Genomic DNA, 20,826 nt, shown 5'->3' with positions numbered 1-20,826 from the left:
ATTACATTATATCACTATACTATTTACATATTATTAAAACTAAGAAGTAGACGCTAATCCATATATTAAGAGAATATAAAAATGAGCGATTAAAACACTGATATGTGAAAAAAAGCACTATTGCGCAGATTCAAAAACGGGCTAAAAAATCACATATCACCCTGATCAGATCGTAGATGAACTGGTTAGCACTTACTTCTTAGGAGTAAATAAAAGGTACAAATAACATATGAGCCGTGCCATGGGAAAACCAACATAATGGCTTTGCGACCAGCATGGATCCAGACCAGCCTGCGCATCCGCGTAGTCTGGTCAGGATCCATGCTGTTCGCTAACAGTTTCTCTATTTGCAATAGGCTTTGACAGCGAACAGCATGGATCCTGACCAGACTGCGCGGATGCGCAGGCTGGTCGCAAAGCCACTATGTTGGTTTTCCCATGGCACGGCTCATATTATAAAAAAATTACATTATTTACACTTCTGTTTAAAATGTCATAACAGGTTTCGGCACAAATTCTAATGAGTGAATGATTTGAAAACACAAGTTTTAATTTATCGACATCTTGCATATTATTGAAGGTAGGTTCTATTGATAAAACTAGCTCAAGTACTTTAATCCTAAGATCAGCATACATAGAGCAATAGAAAATAACATGACTTTCAGTTCCAATAGCTTGACAAAATGGACAAGTTATATTTTCTATACTCAAGTTTTCGAACCTACCAGTCACAATTCTTATAGGTGCCACGCCACACCGAAATTTACAATATGCAGAGCGATGCTTCATATTACAGCAGAGTTCTGTCATAAATTCCGATTTATATTTACAATAATTTCAAAGCTTGTTACCACCTCCTCGAGTAGCACTAGTGGTCCTATTTATAGTTTCAAGCCATTCAACAATAAATTTACTCTTCATATATGACTGAATACCATCTACAATGTAGGTTTTTGACATATGAACATTTATATCAGAACAATTGGCAAGGTTACATTCAGTTATTTGCTTTTTCACAGAAAAGAACCAATTTTTACATGACACACCAGCTTTTTCATTTGCCCAGACTGCAATCAGTTTATTAATACGCGTTGAAAGGGCATGTTAGAATAGCAACAAATCGCAGTTCGGCTGATAAATGTGCGCAGAAAAGTTATAAAACTGCATGCATGAATTAAAGGGAAACAAGGAAATTCTTTAATATATGGGCGAAGCCTACATACTAATATTTTTTTGTCAAGGACATAAGTTTATTTCTTTGCGTTATCACTGAATTTTGCTGCCTTTTTTTTTATCGGTTTGCGTATTTAAATGATAACCCTGCAAACACGTGAAACGGTTATAAGTATAATCGAAACAAAAGCAAAAACGGTGGCAGTCGTATGTTTTTACTGATTATCTGAGTTCACAAAAAGGGACTTAATATATATTGATAAGATGTCGTGCGTTCGAGATAAGATGTCGTGAGGACGAGATAAGATGTCGAGCGCACGAGACAAGATGTCGTGCGTACGAGATAATATGTCGAGCACTCGAGATAAGATGCCGTGCGCACGAGATAAGATGTCGATCGCTCGAGATAAGATGTCGTGCGCATGAGATAAGATGTCGATCGCTCGAGATAATATGTCGAGCGCTCGAGATTAGATATCGTGCGCACGAGATAAGATGTAGATCGCTCGAGATAAGATGTCGTGCGCACGAGATAAGATGTTGATCGCTCGAGATAATTTAATCTTTAAAAAATAAATGCATGTCTTAAACATACCACCGTAAAAATATCCTACTGATGTGTTTAATGTCGTGTGTATTTAGCTGGTATATCAGAACATCATATATATGTGTTTAGGTTATGATATATTTAGCTAGTATATCAGAAAAGTACGTTGATGAGCTTTGGTTCGGGGCTATTAAACTTGTATAATGAGAATGTAATATTTGAGTGTTAACCGGTATATAGAAATATCATATACTTTCTTGTATATGAAAATGTCATATTTGAGTGTTTAGGTAAGGGTCGATGTAGCAGGTTTATAAGACATTTATATTAATATGTTTAGGCTAGGACCTATTTAGTTTGTATATAAGAATATCATATAAGTGTGTTTAGGCTTGGGCCTAATTAGCTGTTATATAAGAATATCATATGTGAGTATTTAATTTTGGGCATATTTAGCTTATATATAAGAATATTTTGTTCAGTTTTCGGTTTGGTTAAGGAGTGAGGGGAAGAAAAAAAAAGGACGAGGCTTTGCCAACGTTCTTACTCACCCACACGTCTAAAATCTATTATTTTCCTGGATACTGATATTTTAGTATTTTCGAAAATATTTAACAGAGAATTGCAAAAAATGCTTTTCTTTGTTGAAAACATTTTTTTTGTGAGAAATGGTTAAGGAAGCTAAATCAAAATATAATTTCAACAAATAAAATTTAGTATACAGTGAGTGATGCATATATTTGATAACAAGTGAATACAAGGTTATTCTGATAATTTTAGACAGTTGTAATTTGTTATTTCCGTTATCAAACTTTATCAAACTAGTAAAATGAACTTGATATATAGAATATTATAGATCTCACTGCAGTGTAAACGTATAAATTTATGAATGATAGCAAGCTGTAGGAAGTGGATGAGTGGCCAGGATTGGTTGTACTATGTGTCATAAGTAGACAGGAAAGTATTTCAAAGTGATATATTTCATTCACTCATATTATCGGGTTAAATCTTAACTATAAAGTCACGAAATATTATTACATTATAGAACAGTACTTGAAATATACAATTGCAACGAATTAATATTTTTTCTTTAATTTTATTGGTAAAACTGGTCCAGCTTACTAGTTTTACCTTTGACATTGGACAATGATACTCGTGTATTTTGCACTGCCGAAGGTTGACCAGTTTTCCTCAAGTTCATTCTGTCTGCAGTTCGTAAATGTCCTCTGGGCCTGACCTTTACACGAATTTATTACCAAGGGTAGTCTGGTATTCTAAATAAGATTGTTAATACATTCCTTATTTATCAAATGAGTAGAGATTTTGCAAAATGACTAGATAGCGTAATAGTTTGGTCAGTCATTTTCGGGTTCGAATCAAGCTCAGAAATTGGATATTAACATTTTCTTTTTTAATCTTGATATAAGAGGTAAAAAAACCCTATCTATGTGTTTACGGTATTTTATAAGATAGCTTCAGAGCACATCTAGATACTTTCTGGTAACAAATATAATACGTTTACTGGTTCTGGTAACAAAAACTAGTATAAGACGTTTACTGGTAACATGCATATCGCGTTTTTGGTATCAAATATAAGGGGGTTTCCCGTAACAATGTGAGACGATTCTGGAAACAGATATAATGCCTCCCGGGTAACATATATATAACGTTTTGTTGGTGAAAAATGAAGACTTTTCTGGTGACAAATATTAGACATTTCAGTTAATAAATGTAAGACATTTTAAAAAAAACACAAGTCAAATGTGAAAAATATAAAAGACACTTAGCTTTGTCAACTATGTGTCGAATGGTCATATGTCTGAATATTTTCAAACAGGCCTCAGCTGGGTAATATAATTGAAACGCTACTGACTAGATGTATCAGATCTTTTTTAAATCTTCTTTTTTTATATTCAACATAAAAATCGTCTCGGCTTTGATCATCTCGTGTATTTTTTTTCAGGACAAAGAGACATGACTAAGACTTTATGATGAGGAAAACAAAGTGTCTGAATAGCCAAAGGAGACCATTAAGTCGATGTTTACGGAAGGAAAGAATGATTTCTCCTCCTACTTTGTAGTAACTATACGGAAGGTAGCCATCTAACATCTTCAGATTCACTTATAGTAATTAGTGGCCAGTAATTAGAGGCAAAGATTTAATTTATCAGTTGCTATGTCCTTTTTTTCGGGGGTGGGGGAGGGGGGTAGGGGTAGGGGAGGGTTGGAGGAGGGGAGTTGCAACAGAAATAAACTATTCATGAAAATAGAAAGTGTTTTAACTCGTCTGAAAGTTTCCTACTCTCATCAAATTAAAGAGAAAACAATTGCAAAATCCATAAATGAGCCTCTAGGTCCTTCCAGAGTACTGATCAGTCATCAAATTATCAAACTACATCTGACTCCACTTATTTCCAAATTACAGAATAGTTTTATTAGCATGTTATGCATATTAACAGTCTCTGAACATAGAGTCAGTGTACCCGGTTTCGCACTGTACGCGGTTTCGCACACCCAGTAAATTCATGTACTTTGTGAGAATAAAGCAGAAAATTCAACAATTCTTTGTTATTATTTCACGAAACTGAGTTATTTCCTACATAATTTGACACAAGGGGTCCTTCCCCACTGGAGCCTCATTCTGGTAAGTGCAGACGAAAACAATAACAATATCAATGGAGACCAGTAAGTAAGCTGAAAAATATTAAGTTTCATGAAAATAATGACTATGCAAACAACAGCAAGGTGCAAAATAAATTGAAAAATCACTATTCCATCATACAGGTAAGTATTTACCTACTACTTTACCTAAATGAAAAATATTTTCAGCAGTTATTGAAATTCTCCCAACCTACAAAATGCCTTCAACTTGTTTGTTTGCTTTACGTTTTAATTAAAACAGAACTTAATCGAATGATTTGACTTGTGGGAGTCTTTTGTGATTCAACAGCTTCTATTGTTTTATTTTTGTTTCATGTATTCAGTTGTTTTAGCCTTTTCTGCTTTTAGAAGTAAAAACAGGGTTTGGTACCTAGCTTTCACTTTCACAACTGCTTTTAAATTTCACTTTCAGATGTTTTATTGGAAAATACATGTTTAAATTGAATTATATAAATGGTAAAAAAGGTAATTAATATTTTTCTGTTGAGTAACTGCATTGTTATCACCGAGTTCTATAAATAGCAGGGTGTGCGAAACCGGGTACACTTAAATGCAATAACTGGTCAAAATATGTTATCCGAATCAAGTACACTAAGAGGTATGACGTCATTGTAGTGGGAAGTGAAAGTAGCATGTTTCAAACCGAAATGAGTGCGTTTATTAAAACATATAGAGGTAAATTCAGATTTAATCATTTTTAGCTAGAAATGGAAGGTATTCTTAGGAAATGTGTGCGAAACCGGGTACACTGACTCTAAACACTTCGCAAGACCTAGTTACATGACAATCGCTTCGAATGCGGGAGGTCGTAAGTTCGATCTTCGGCTGTGTCATACCAAAGACAGGAAAATGGTACCATAGCTCTAGCATCAAAAAGGGAAACTGGCTTCTCTTCTCTCATACACTCCTAAGACTACCTGGAGATGAATTTTATCAGTACTGATGTATCAAGAGTGGTTAATATAAGTTAAAAATTTGTTTCACAACTGACCTAAAATAAATTACTATAATTCATATATAAAATTATATGATGGCCAACCATCGTGACACTTCGATAACGAAAAACTAGGTGGAAATCGCTCGGTTCTTGTATCTATTTTGTTTATATTTTCCTCATTATTTGACTTATTTTAATAAGATTATCAAAGTACTCAGAGGACTGACTGGGCAAATATGTTCAGAAATTTGTAACGGGTTGATAGGAAAGTTGACCTTCAAGTAGGATTTTCGTAGTGCGGCAATTCTTTAACTAAAAGATGCATATTTTATGCTGCTCAAATGCTCATGCAGCAACAAACAGAAAATATCAGAAGAAGATAAAATAAAATTGTACTTGTTATATGACATTTTAAAAGTAAGCTATTTTATACTGAAAATTCAACGTGGAAATTTTAATATTTTCAATTACCATTAGTCACTGCCAATACGTTTTAAAATCATGAAGCGTTTACAATACCTAGCACTATCCTCCAACTAAAATAAGTCACATCTTTCTGGATCAGTTTCCCATATGGCTAAGATAAGCTTAAATACAACGAAAACAAATGCTAAATTTAGTTTAAGCATGTCCTTAAATGCATGGTGTGTAAATGTATTGTCGTTTTTCGGCAAAATACCGGCTTCCACTCCAGTCATTATACAATATACTGCAATAACGTTTGAACGTCGGGTTGACGGACAAATAAGAGCTCATAGTTTCTTAGTGTAAGACGAACAGATATAGGAATTGAGAACTGTACACGGCATTACACAACTTAGTAATATCGGGCTGTTGTATCTTAGAGGGGTAGCGCCTCCGAATTCAGTTCAATAAGGACAAAATGAAGGTCTCATTTTGGATAAATTTTTTACATAGGACGCGTTGAGAACCTCACATAATATTACAAGCCTTTGTAATACCGGGCCACTGTGACTTAAGTGTTTTAATCAATTGCAATGAAACAATAAGTGTATATTTAGCTTGCGAACAGCAATACAGGTGCTGCGAGGCCGAATTCGGATGACGGTCTCAATTTGATCGAATGAAAATTGAAATTTTACACACATTTAAAAAAATATGTATATCTTAATAACATGTCAAAGCCACATTGAAACAAAATTTTGCGATCATATAGTTTGATTTATTCTAATACCTCAACCCATTTTCTACAGTCACAAATAAGAATGGATAAATATATTGCATTTATTTAATTCAGTCGCTCATATTTTCATAATTACTAGTAAATGAAGATTTTTATGTCGAATAATATTTTTGCGGCTAAACTGGTACTGTTTCCAGCAAAATCTGCCTAGACTTGATGCTGGAGAGGTAAATAATTTTATGACTCCTCCCGCGGACTCAGCGGAATTAGTTGTTTCATACATTCCATGTGTGGACTTCTGTTGTCTCCCCACGATAAACAAATATATTCTATCGACCTGTACACACGAAATTAAAGCATAACTCAAGGGGACACAAGAAGCATCTAGTTGACGTATACTTTATTGTTTTAGAAATTGCATACTAGATTTTACCCTTGCAAGAAATTCCATTCGCTTGCCAGCATAATCAACGCAGTGCAGTGAGTCATGGAAGTACTCTATGCAAGCCATATAAAAAAAAAGTCCAATTAAAAATTTCGTATGGCTGGATCAAAAAAGATGATGAGCCGTTGATTTAAGAAATATATGCCCGTCACAGCAAATTTCTTTACTCTAGCAGCTGTATTTGCAAATGGAATTTTAATTTTGTAGTTGTTTAGTAATCATTGTAAGTCTTTTGTCTTTCTAAGTCCACAAGAAAACTCCTTACCAGGTAGAGATATCTTAAAATACACCTAAAATTGGAAAGTAACATCCATGTTGTACCACAGAAAAGTGATCTTTTTTCCCCCTACGGTCAGTTATAAAAATGTTACAATATAAGTTATTTATAGTAACCACTAAGGGAAGTTAATCCTTAAAAAAAAAAAAAAAAAAAAAAATTTAAGTCCACATTAAAAGCAGGTAGAGATTGGTCAAAATACACCTCAAAATTGGATGTAGCATGAATGTTGTACTACAGAAAAATGGTCTCGATTTTTCCCTACGACTAGTAATGAAAAAGTTACAATAAAAGCTATTTAAATAACAACAAAGGGAAGTAATTCTAAAGAAGGGAACTGCGCATGACACTTCGTCTCATGATGGTGTATAATTGTGCCAAGTTACATCAAATTCCCTCCATGCATGAAGAAGAAATGCTTCGGACAAAGTCATTCTTGTATCTGACCTTTGGCCTCTAAGTGTGACCTTGACCTTAGACCTAGGGACCTGGATCTTGCGCATGACACTCTGTCTCGTAGTGGTGAACATTTGTGCCAAGTTACATCTATGCATGAAGAAGAAATGCTCCTGACAAGGTTTTCATTCTTGTATCTTTTGACCTCTAAGTGTGACCTTGACCTTAGACCTAGGGACCTGGTTCTTGCGTATGACACTCCGCCTCGTAGTGGTGAACATTTGTGCCAAGATATATCAAAATTCCTCCATGCATGAAAAAGATAATTATGCTCCAGACAAATTGTTTTAAGAAATATGATAAAGGGGAATAACTAAAAAATAGGCAAGGTAGAGTTATTGTTCTTGCACACTGCACTTCCTCCCAATGTGTTCTATCAGTGTATGAAGTTTGAAGAAAATCCCTCCAGTACTTTTGGAGTTATGCTCCGGACAAAATTTTAAAAAAATATGATAAAGGGGATTAACTCAAAAAATAGGCAAGGTAGAGTTATTGTTCTTGCACACAGCACTTCCTCCCAATGTGTTCTATCAGAGTATGAAGTTTGAAGAAAATCCCTCCAGTACTTTTGGAGTTATGCTCCGGACAAATTTTTTTAAGAAAATAAGATAAAGGGGAATAACTAAAAAAAAAGGGCAAGGTAGAGTTATTGTTCTTACACAGTGCACTTCCTCCCAATGTGTTCTATCAGTGTATGAAGTTTGAAGAAAATCCCTCCAGTACTTTTGGAGTTATGCTCCGGACAAAGATCGTTGCAGACGGACGGACGGACGCACGGACGGAGAGCATTTCTAATATCCCCTTCGCCTTTGGCGGGGGGATAATAAATATATCCCTATATTTTATCAGTTAATAAAATATGGGCAGGAGTTCGGATGCGTAATAATTAAATCACAAGTGCGTAGCACGAGTGATTTAATATTCGCATCCGAAAGACTGCCCATATTTTATTAACTGATAAAATTATTGGAATATATTTATTATTTCGATTCTATCCACGCAAATTCTTCGCATTTTACAGGACTACATTTTAGCTTGATACGTCATTCGGTTGGTCATATGCCATTATAAAAACCTCCCCACGAATGGAAGGCGTTGCATAAAAGGGAATTTTCAGTAAATCTTAATTAAAGTATTAAGTAGTTACTGCTGTGAAAATGTTATTTTCAATAACATTTAAGGTCGGATATAGAAATAGAAGTAAATACTTCATTCAAAATGTATACATGCAGTTTCTAAAAATAGTACGTACGTCACCTACATGATGGCACTGAAACATACACGCCAGAACATTACAGCATATATTGGAACATGAACTATAATTTATTTACTGTAGAATCTAGTTGACATTTGTGTGGCCTACAAGGCAGAAATTGTAAACTACGCACACGACCAGATATAGACCTAGATGCACCAATGCTGAAGTTGAAACTTACCGGGATGAAAGATTTTCTTACGGTAAAAATATAAACAAATAATAAATTCATCATTTAGAAATTGTTTGTTTCAGAAAATTTGATGTACTTTTTATTACTACTACTTCGCACTGAAAAAGTAGAGAATAAATTTAGTCTGCATGCAGAATCTCCGGTGACAGTCATGTTACAATCGTAGGGTGGAATGGAACAGCTATATTTTATCGTAGAATCATGTATAGGCGATTTCGCTATATGTTTATATAGCAACTGCTGCAGATCTTGTTAGAATTGCCGTTTCAAGCTCTTTCGTTTCATGTACATGTATTATCTGTTGTAGAGGGCGTCATATTTTAAAAGTTCAGACCAAAATCAAACGACGCTTACCTTTCAACATTTCACGTCCGTCATCTTGAAAACACCGCGGATTTTCGGCGTACAGAGTTTCCGTACAGTGTTTTGCGTCAGTAAGTGGTCTTACAAACAATCTCTGAAATACAAAATTGTGGCAAAATGACATAAAATAATGCTTTATAATTAAAGTTGAAAACAAAATCTTGAGCTGAAACTCCCAATTACCTGAATTGTTTTTCGTCTTCTTCAAAGAAAACTTAACAGTCTATGATTTTCTGAGTATGTGTAAGATAATCTAGTCCAGTCTATTTGTAGGGTTATGTCCCGCCAAATATTGGATTTCACGGAACTCACGGCATGTGCGTGAACTCAGACTATTTGCATTTCCACGGGAATCACGATATAGCCGGGAAATCTGACTACTTTGACTACTTTGGCGCGGACTGGAATTGGACAATTTAAGGCCCGTTATAGTGGTTTTGGGGATAAAAACATAAATTACTGAAGTTTATAAAATATCAACTTTCTTATTACTGAACCGAAATGGAAATTTAAGTTATGAAATGCAGGAAAACATGAGAGATATTTTATGCGTAAAATCTGACATTTACCTCAATAACTCAAAAATTTACAAACAGATGATGCAATACCTGCATTTAAACTACAGATACATTGAGGCCCGTATGTATAGGTTATAGATCATTTATTGAACTTCTAATGAAATTAAGTTTGCCGAAACGGAACGTAGCGTACGTAGCGAATGCAAAACTTAATGCGTTAGAAGTTCAATAAGTGTATCTATAACCTATTTATAGTTTAAACGCCCCATTTCATTTAACTAACAAAAAGCTCTCTCTGAAGTAAACTTAACCACGCCTTCTTCAGTCTCTTGGTCTTATTTTCACTCATGGTGGAGAAGTACATGTTTACTACAACTTTATACAAGGTCATTTTAGCAAAACAGCGGTTGATCCAGAGCTGGAAGATTTTATTTTAGTTATCATAAATACATAGTAGACGACTAAGTCTTATTGAGTAGTTTGTGGAACACAATTTTATATTCATATTCAATGGAAATATAATATGCAAGTTTAACTCGTAATGATCTAACAGTACAATTTAAGCAACTACATGTATAAATAAAACAAGACAAAGTAAATGTAAGTGCACCCTGGTTTATTTTTAGACCAGTAGAGGTAGTGAAAGGTGCAGAAAGGTCAAACTTGAACTATGAAAGTACAGCTTGCATTAAAATGAAACTAAAAACTAATTTGATATTTGAGCCGCGCCATGAGAAAACCAACGTAGTGGGTTTGCCACCAGCATGGATCCAGACGTCTGGTCAGGATCCATGCTGTTCGCTTTCAAAGCCTATTGGAATTAGAGAAACTGTTAGCGAACAGCATGGATCCTGATCGGACTGCGCGGATTGTCTAGATCCACGCTGGTCGCAAACCCACTTTGTTGGTTTTCTCATGGCACGACTCATTTATCTATTTAGTCCGTTTATTGCATAGACACATTATTTTTTGTATGCAGCCCCTGCTTTGGTAATTGCTCCGCCTCCTAGAATGTGGGAAATCCATAGTAGGCGGAACAATGAATACTTGTTAATTTTGAACTACTTCATGATTAAGTGGATCAGATACTTCAGTTATGAAACAATATGAAAATAAATTGGTTACTTTTTTGAAAATCCCTCGCTTGTCATTGGATGAAAACGATGTTTGAACCATAAGTCAGTTTGTGATAGAGTCCATGTCAAAAGGGTGTTTTATGGCCATCGTGTGGCTCCTGTGATGGTGAATCAAAGCTCTGAGAAGAACCTAATGGAAGTATGGGACGTCACCAAGCAAACTAATACGTACAGCACCCATAGACATTTTACCAGCAGTATCTTAATTCGAGACGTCTTTCACATTAATAATCCAGTTTCTACTATTGTCTTGCTTTTTTTTTTACTTTATGTTATTTTCATTCGGGTTTAAAATGGTGTTTGTTGTCAAAAACTGGAACACAGCTGAATTCGCGACGTCCAAGTTGAATATTCCTGTGTCTTATGTAGGGATAATACACGTATTTTGTGTATTAACTTCTGCAGAAGCCTTCGGAAATGTTTGTGACCGAGACCGAAGGCGTTATTACACCATGCCGTGAATTCCCGGTCAAAATTACCACTTTAGATTTTCGCAGTAGAGAACTGTGGCAAGTCTATATCTGCATGTAGTTTTCGTGTGGCTATCGGTGTGTAACATTAACGTATTCGCATTGACCGTTAATTATAGGCTATAGCATTTATTTTTATCCATCGGTATTTAACAAGTTAGAAGAGTTAAAGACCCACCAATACCTATTGGTCTACCTTTTCCTCCCACATGAACTTTGTGCAAATAATTCTGGTAATACTGGTATCATACAAATATTCTACAAGATGACAGGTGGACAAGCTCAGTCTGGTTTTCATAACTTCATCTGCAAACTTACTCAGTCATTCTCTTCTCAGTATAGTTTTATAAAAAATAGAATAATAACTATCTTACACTGTATATAGAAACAAAGTGTGATCTAAACTCACCTTAATACATGAAGTCCCGCGCATACTACTACATTAATTGAATAATATATTTAGTAATACATTGTCTTAGCCTTATATCTGTTACTGTCAAACTGTAATTAGACACTTGTTATTTCTCATTTCTCCATACAAAAATGTATAATTACAATTATGGAACAATCTGACTGAAGTACTTGATCTTCTAAACGAAGATCCGAGAATGACCCATTCTTAATCGTCTTCTGTACATTTTGATTTCCAGAATTGCTATTTTTATTTTACGCAATTCTATTTTTGTTTATTTTAACCAATGAGACGATTTGTTCGAATGTCAAAGATTAAGAAAAATGTGTAGGCTGTCAGGCACTCTAATCCGAGACCAGTCGCTTACAGAGCAAGTGCTCTACCGACAGAGTTAACGATTTACCGACAGAGCTAACCGGCTGACACTTTACGTCATAAAAAAATGTAACTATCAAAAACCCAGTCTAAATATAGATTTTTTATTCTTACAAAATGTTGTAAGTAAGCCTTCTGTCTGGCTAACGGAATGGTCGTCAGAACGAGGCTATCAATAGCACGTTTTCAGATCCTAAGTATAGCGTAATAGGAGTCAGACAGTATTATGGAAATACAAAAGGTTACAGTTAGTTAGTGGTGTGTCTTTAAGGTAACTTGACAATAGCCACTACTGACCTTGACATTTTAAAGGGATAAGACAAATATATATAACTCTCAAAGTTAGAATTGAAGCTCAAACAAGAGATGGCACTATTAGTGACAAACGCCCCCCGAGGTTTGTCAAAGAATGCTACAGTTTGATGCGCAAAATATGCCAGAATAGTTAAGGTATGACTAATTTTTCGACAAGAGAAACAATTTCTCCGAAGGTAACCTTGACCTTAGAGCTAGGACCTGGGTCTTGAACATGACACACTAACTCATCATAGGGTAAATTGTGACAAATAATGTTTGATGATGGCAGAGTTATTGACTGGACAAGAAACATAAATGTTAGCTTTTTAATCTAAGTTTGACTTTGACACTAGAGATTTTGGACTTGCGTCTGACACGTCAACGTTTATGCCATGTAATTTTAAAATGTCTTCATCGACGGAATAGGCATGGAACTGACAAGAAACACACCATGTAGATCGTTAACCTCTAAATGTGGCATCGATCGTGGAGCTAGTGGTCTTGTTGTTATGCACGAGACGTTTTCTCGTTATCGGGGAATATTTCTGCTAATTAATTTCGAAATTTCTTGATTAATGACAGAGTTACGAACCGGATATGAAACAGACCCTTTTAACCTTTCACTTGACTTCTAAGTGTAAACTTGGTCTTGGAACTAGGGGTCTGGGTCTTGCGCGTAATCATTTTGTGGGGTCGAATCTACGTGAGTTTGTTTCATGTTTTGTCTTTGTGTGTGTGTGTGTGTATGTGTATGTGTGTTTTCTTTTCGTTTCCATTTTCATTCCCATATTTTTGTTTCATTCTTTGATGGTTTGTATTTGTATGTATGCCTTTATATAAAACAACAGTATTTTTATTATTTGCATGGCTTAAATGCATGCATTTAGTCAATATCATCTTTGATATAATGGTAAACTTTTCTGGCCTGCCATATCGGCTTATGATAGTGTTGTCACATAGTTCATAAAGGAATCTAAATGTTTAGGAGAAAAAAAATAATGTCGATGGTGAGTTTCGAACCCAAACGGTAAAAGATTTGTTTAACATGGACTGTATGCTTTACCACTGAGCTAATTTGGTACAAAATCTTAAAATATTTAGATTGTAACATGATTAATGACAGAGTTACGAATCGGATCTTAACCTTTCACTTGACTTCTAAGTGTAAACTTGATCTTGGAGCTAGGGGTCTGGGTCTTGCGCGTAACACATTGCCTCCTTATGGTAAACATTTATGCCAAGTTGTTTCAAAACCCCCTCATAGATAACAGAGTTATATATCGGACACGTAAAAATCTATTATGACATGACTTCTAAATATGACACTAACTTTGGAGCAAGGGATCTGGGTCTTGCGCGTGACACATTGTCTGATTATAGTTACCATTTATGCCAAGATATTTCAAAATCCCTCCATGGATAGCAGAAATATGGACCGGACACAAAAATAACCCTGTTAACACCTTGACCTTGGAGCTAGGGTTCTCATTTTGATAAACATTTATGCTAAGTACTTTTAAAACCTCTTGATGAATGGCAAAGTTACGATCCGGACACAAAAGAGACTGTTTGACTTTTAAGTGTGACCTTGACCTTGTAGAAAGGGGTCTGAGTGTTACACATGAAACGTCGTCTCATTAAGGTTAATATATTTATGCCAAACTATTCTCATGGATGACAGAATTACAGCACGGACAAGAATTTACAAAGTTACGGTCGGCATTAAAATCAAAGAACATACTGTAGTGTAAATAAAAAGTTATTTGCTGAAACATATTTAAATGATGTAAGGATGTTATCATTAAATAAAATCCTAAATTTATCTAATGTTTTTTTTTTCTTTTTTCTTTTTTTATTTTAATAGATATTGATATATACTTAATCACTTAATAACAACATAATATATTAGGCCCTAACAAAATCTGAAAAATAGATTCCTCAGAAGCAACGAGGACAAAACAAATAGTAAATATTGCAGACTCGATTTGACTGATAGTTGGTTTAATTTGTACGCTAGTCAGCAGTGTACATGTATTTAGATAATTTACAACCATGCTTTGCACGGAATGAATTTGCAACCATGCTTTGCACGGAGTGTCATGGATCAGAGGGATAGACTGGCTATATTCATCACTAAAACCCGGCAAACTGTATGAAATCTAAAGTGGTAGGATATTCATGGCATGAAAACAAACGTGTATTGTCGCTATTCTTGCATTAAAAAAACACACACAACGACTAAATGTATATTGTTTTTATATGTGATGACTTTACGATTCCGGTACATTTTTTAATTATCATTCTGTTGTTCTTGGAAACGGTAAACATGTTTTAAATATCCATAACCAGGGCCCAGAAATTTAGTAAAGTCTGAAATCAATATTCCAATACCGGCGATTGGTGGCTGTGCAACGTGAAAAAAAAATTAAGGTAAATTAATAACAGTATTAAATTAGAAACAATTGATTTATGTTTTATTTTGATAATTAATCTAAATGCTCTCTTCAGTTTTATATTCGTCTGTTCTAATATCCATGTAGTTTTCATGTGTGACGACTAGCTGTTAACATAATTATAATGTGCATGTACATGTAGATCTATAAATACGCAATACATGGTGTAAAATGTATCGATCCAGTAATCGCCACCGATGGACAAACTGTTAGTCCAAGACTATATATATATATTGGCATGTGCGTGTTCGTTTGTACTGCTAGGCGCTTTGTCGTAATTGGTCTGGTATATTGTGGTGGTGATTTAGTTCGTATTAATTAATTCTCTCTACTATATAATAATTTATAATGCGAACTTGTATCCTAGCGGATCTCACGTATGGGAAAGTCAACTGTTCTGAATATAATTATATCCCTTAACGCAAATTATCTATATATATTCAATGTATCCTCGAGATCCAGTTAACTTTCAGAGAGAGAAAATATAGCTTCTCTGGTCCCAATCAGTTATAAAGACTAAAAAGTCACTACTGATTTGTGAGACATGAAAACAGAGATTTGAGTATATATATGCAAATGTTGAACCAGTACGAATGTGTAGTACAATTCGGGCTCGTATATAAAGCAGTATCGAAACTAATCTTATTGGGTTAGTGGACTTGCTGTGGCATGTGCGTGTTCGTTTGTACTGCTAGGCGCTTTGTCGTAATTGGTCTGGTATATTGTGGTGGTGATTTAGTTCGTATTAATTAATTCTCTCTACTATATAATAATTTATAATGCGAACTTGTATCCTAGCGGATCTCACGTATGGGAAAGTCAACTGTTCTGAATATAATTATATCCCTTAACGCAAATTATCTATATATATTCAATGTATCCTCGAGATCCAGTTAACTTTCAGAGAGAGAAAATATAGCTTCTCTGGTCCCAATCAGTTACTGATTTGTGAGACATGAAAACAGAGATTTGAGTATATATATGCAAATGTTGAACCAGTACGAATGTGTAGTACAATTCGGGCTCGTATATAAAGCAGTATCGAAACTAATCTTATTGGGTTAGTGGACTTGCTGTGGCATGTGCGTCTTCGTTTGTACTGCTAGGCGCTTTGTCGTAATTGGTCTGGTATATTGTGGTGGTGATTTAGTTCGTATTAATTAATTCTCTCTACTATATAATAATTTATAATGCGAACTTGTATCCTAGCGGATCTCACGTATGGGAAAGTCAACTGTTCTGAATATAATTATATCCCTTAACGCAAATTATCTATATATATTCAATGTATCCTCGAGATCCAGTTAACTTTCAGAGAGAGAAAATATAGCTTCTCTGGCCCCAATCAGTTTTTAAAGACTAAAAGTCACTACTGATTTGTGAGACATGAAAACAGAGATTTGAGTATATATAGCAAATGTTGAACCAGTACGAATGTGTAGTACAATTCGGGCTCGTATATAAAGCAGTATCGAAACTAATCTTATTGGGTTAGTGGACTTGCTGTGGCATGTGCGTGTTCGTTTGTACTGCTAGGCGCTTTGTCGTAATTGGTCTGGTATATTGTGGTGGTGATTTAGTTCGTATTAATTAATTCTCTCTACTATATATATATATATATATATATTGTTCAATGTCTTTTATCTATATTGTTAAAGCACGTTTGTAGAACACATTTGCTTGGGATGGGGTGGGGTGGGGGGGGGGCGGGTGAGAGTAGTTCATTAGGTTGTTTGGGATTGAACTGTTATGCCTTTTCTGATTCAGTTTTTACACAAATACCGGTATGTGATAGGAAGTGAAAAATGTTGGGAAAGGCTTATAAAGTCAAAGCAGACATTGAATATAGTTTCAAATTAAATACTGTAAGGCTCGCCTAATTTGTTCAATAAGAGACTTAGTTCTTCAATTGACGGGCCTCTAATGTGCTTGATTTAGTGACTCTAGATTTGGCTCTATCTGTTATATATATAGCAATGAAATGAGAACGAGTGAAGTCTAGAGTCTTTGAACATCCATTTTGGATTTAGATTTTAAAAAAAGGAAGACAAAGCAAGAGCAGTGTTTTCATTAAATTGATTTCTTTCGTGAAATTAATTCCTACATTTGAAGATAATAGAAAACAACCTCCGATTATATATCTTAGTTTGTGCATTACATATGATAATTCTTCTGGGCCTTATATCAAGTGAAACAGGTACATTCAATCGTTTACATTTCTTTTCTTTCAGTTTCAAGATAAAGATGACATGGCATGCACAGTAGACTATTGTGTGAGCGCAATTGCCGATGCGGACGTGGAAGCGTTTGATCTTTTTCTACAGAAGCTTGTTCAGAAAATAACGGCATACCAACGGTCGAAAGGTATTGTAAAATTCAGATGGGTTTCGGACATTCCTGTGTTTTGCACATTGTGCAACAATCCGGAATTTATAGTTAAAGTCGGCGAATTTCGACGCCAGTTGGAAAATATCTACGAGTCTTCCATAGTGCATTGCTTAGGACCCATAGCCACTGTCACAGACCTAGCAAATGCTTTGAAATTCAAAGAATGCTCAAAAGAATTGGAGAAACTTTATACCAGAAAAGAAAATGACTCGCGTATAAGAAGCGATTTTGATCTATTTTCCGCTATCCTTATTACGGGTAAATATTATGGCATACTAGTGGATTTCGGTGTTACTGTAAAGACACTAAAACGACTTTGTGAAAACGGACGAGATATCCGTGCATGTGGTCCAAGCGGAAGATCAGTTCTTCATGAAGCCATTTTACATATGTCACCTTATGAGGTACTGGAAACAATCATTTCTCAATATGGAGTGTCTGCATTTTCCAGTTTTATGTTCAAAGTCATTTATTACAAAGGTCGTCAGCCAGAAGTTGTTAAGATTTTAAAATTATTTTTGTATCAAAATCCATGCATTCAGTCAAATATAGGTGTTATCCAAAAAACAATACAATATGACCGAATTAAATTTCCTGACATTTCTGAAGACACATTTTCAGAAGATAGGAAAAACGAAAACGAGGCTCAGCGGCATAGTGGGAAGTATACACATCCCCAAGAAGAACTGCGTCTTCTACCGTGGTTGTATAAATATGGGTTTCCCTTTTCACGAGCTGATAGAGATGAAATAGATATACCAAGTCTGTTTGGTGACGTGTTGACTTACGACCTGGACTTGGACCAGCCCCGTCAGCTAATAGACATTGCGCGTATTAAAATCCGGACGATGTACCACGGAAGCATGTTACACAAAGTTCTGAATTCCATTAAAATTCCAAGTTCTGTGAAAGACTATATTCTGATGAAAGAATTCGACTAATGAATGTTTGGTAGCCATTGTGTAAGTCTGCAGAACGTTATTTGTAGTCAAAGGTCACTGACACTAACCACTAGAATGGTTCTGATAAATGCCTCTGCACAGTCGTGCTGAAATGTTATAGATCCACTTTTGAGACTTTTCAACATGATTTTTATTTTCAATTTATTTATGATGATTTGAATTTTTGCAAGTCTAGTTATATAGGGCTTCAATAAAGATATTTTACTTGTGTGGCGTTATCAAACGGATCCCTCCTAAGGTGAGCAATTTTTTACTTTCAAGACATGAAGATTTTCATCGGACAGTGACAGTAATACTTACCGCGGGAACGTTTTCACAAAAATATACATGTATGTGTAACGCATCTCTCAATATTTCAGCAGTATACGCTTTTTACTTAACAAGGACAGTAACTCTAGTTGTCATATCTATACAGTGGCATTATTTTTCATATTAATATTTGTAAAAGTTCTTTTTTTCAAATTCAATCATTGAAAAGTAGTTCGGTTTTGAAATGGCAAACAGTTAACCGGATCACTTTTCCCGGATTCTGTACCAGTGACTACATGCTCCCCGCCAATAAATGTTTCCACATGAAAAGCTTAGCCATACTGTCGTCTGCTGAACGTCTGATGAGAATACAACTCTGTATCCAGGTATCAAAATCTGGTACTCTTTTTGTCAGATGGGCAGTCCTACTCAGTCAAAATTAAAACAGATCTGCAACTCTCGAAAGAACATATATTCTACGATAGAATGACATCTTGTGAAATATTGACAACCACATGAGACCCCTTTTATAGACGAACTATTTTGTATGTACCTCTATAAGTCATATCAGTTAGTGTTTGATAGGATATTTGATTTCAAGACTCAGTTATTTAATCAGGGTAAATGTACTTGAAAGATGAAACAAAAACAGTGTATTTAGTTTTCTTTACCCTCCCAACCAGAGAACCATACAAGTGAGCATTCGCTGTGCAAAAGCCGTCCTCCCCCGTTCCTGGCAAGTTCGGTTGGTAAGCCTTACGATATTGCTGCACTGTCGATTCAGTGTGAGGAAAGAGTCAACTAGATCCCCACATCCCGGCTCCTGGAGAAAAGCGTAACATCGAAGAAGAAGTAGAAGATGCTTTTGTAAAAAAGCGCATGTCTCCCTCAATGCATACTCATATATGCAAGTCAATAGGAGACAAGAGTGAAAGTCAAAGACTGTCACTGATGGTTGGCTGCACTAGGCATCACCTACTTGGCATGTCCAATCATCCCACTAAGTTTCAACATTCTGGGCCTAGTGGTTCTCGAGTTATGAATTGGATACGGTTTTCAATGTTCGGGATCCTGTGACCCTGACCTTTGATCAAGTGACCCCAAAATCGTTAGGGGTCATCTACTCTGCATGTCCAATTATCCTATTAAGTTTCAATATTCTAGGTCAAGTGGTTCTAAAGTTATTGATTTGAAAGTGATTTCTATGTTCAGCCCCGTTTGACCTTGACCTTTTATGAAAGGACCCCCCCCCCCCAAAAAAAAAAAACAATAGGGGTCACCCAGTAATTCCTGTCTCCCTATGAAGTTTGAAGGTTCTAGGTCAAATGATTCTCAAGTTATAAACTGGAAATGGATTTCCATTTTCTACCTGCTGCGACCTTGACCTTAAATAGAGTGACCCCAAAATCAATAGTGGTCATCTGGTCTGTATGTCCAATCATCCTATGAAGTTTCAACATTCTGGGTCAAGTGGTTCTCAAGTTACTGACCGGAAATGGTTTTCCATGTTCAGGCTCCTTTGACCTTATCCTTTAATAGTGACCCTAAAATCAATAGGGTTAATCTCCTCTGCATGAACAATCATCCTATGAAGTTTCAACATTCTGGGTCAAGTGGTTCTCAAGCAACTGACCGGAAATGGGTTTCCTTGTTCAGACCCCTGTGACCTTTAACGCAATGACCCTAAAATCAATAGGGGTCATCTGCTCTGCATGACCAATCATCCTATGAAGTTTCAAAATTCTGGGTCAGTTGGTTCTCAAGTTATTGATCGGAAATGGTTTTCCATGTTCAGGCCCCTGTGACCTTGACCTTTGATGGTATGACCCCAAAAGAAATTAGGCTTGTCTACGACATAAGCCCTGCCACCCTATGAAGTTTGAAGATTCTAGGTCAAATGGTTCTCCAGTTATTGATCGGAAGTGGTGTGACGTACGGAAGGACGGACAGACAGGGCAAAAACAATATGTCTCCCCCAGTTGGTGAGACATAATTAGCAAGCAGTCGTGTGCTTATCCTTTTTTAAGGGCTACTGCTCCGCCCTTTGTCATGTATAGCTAACTCAGTAACTGGGGCAGCGTGACCTAGTTCCTCCGCTGTCACATGCACGTGGCG

The 20,826-nt window shown here is 35.7% G+C and overlaps 1 protein-coding gene across 1 annotated transcript in view; it reads left to right on the top strand.

The window, feature by feature from the left end:
• The window catches only part of LOC123545600 (uncharacterized), a 59,872-nt gene extending 40,593 nt beyond the window's left edge, over positions 1–19,279 (top strand). Inside the window, exons 2-3 of the mRNA XM_053548348.1 lie at positions 3,684–3,815; positions 17,344–19,279. Coding sequence (XP_053404323.1) covers positions 3,759–3,815; positions 17,344–18,441 — 1,155 coding nt within the window. The 5' untranslated portion in view covers positions 3,684–3,758 and the 3' untranslated portion in view covers positions 18,442–19,279. The remainder of the gene's footprint in view (positions 1–3,683; positions 3,816–17,343) is intronic.
• The last annotated feature ends 1,547 nt before the right edge of the window (positions 19,280–20,826 follow it).

This window comes from Mercenaria mercenaria, chromosome 1 (assembly GCF_021730395.1).
Source record: "Mercenaria mercenaria strain notata chromosome 1, MADL_Memer_1, whole genome shotgun sequence".
Classification (NCBI taxonomy): Eukaryota; Metazoa; Mollusca; class Bivalvia; order Venerida; family Veneridae; genus Mercenaria; species Mercenaria mercenaria.
Note: the sequence above shows the minus strand (reverse complement) of the source record. Positions and strands in the feature narration are given on the sequence as shown.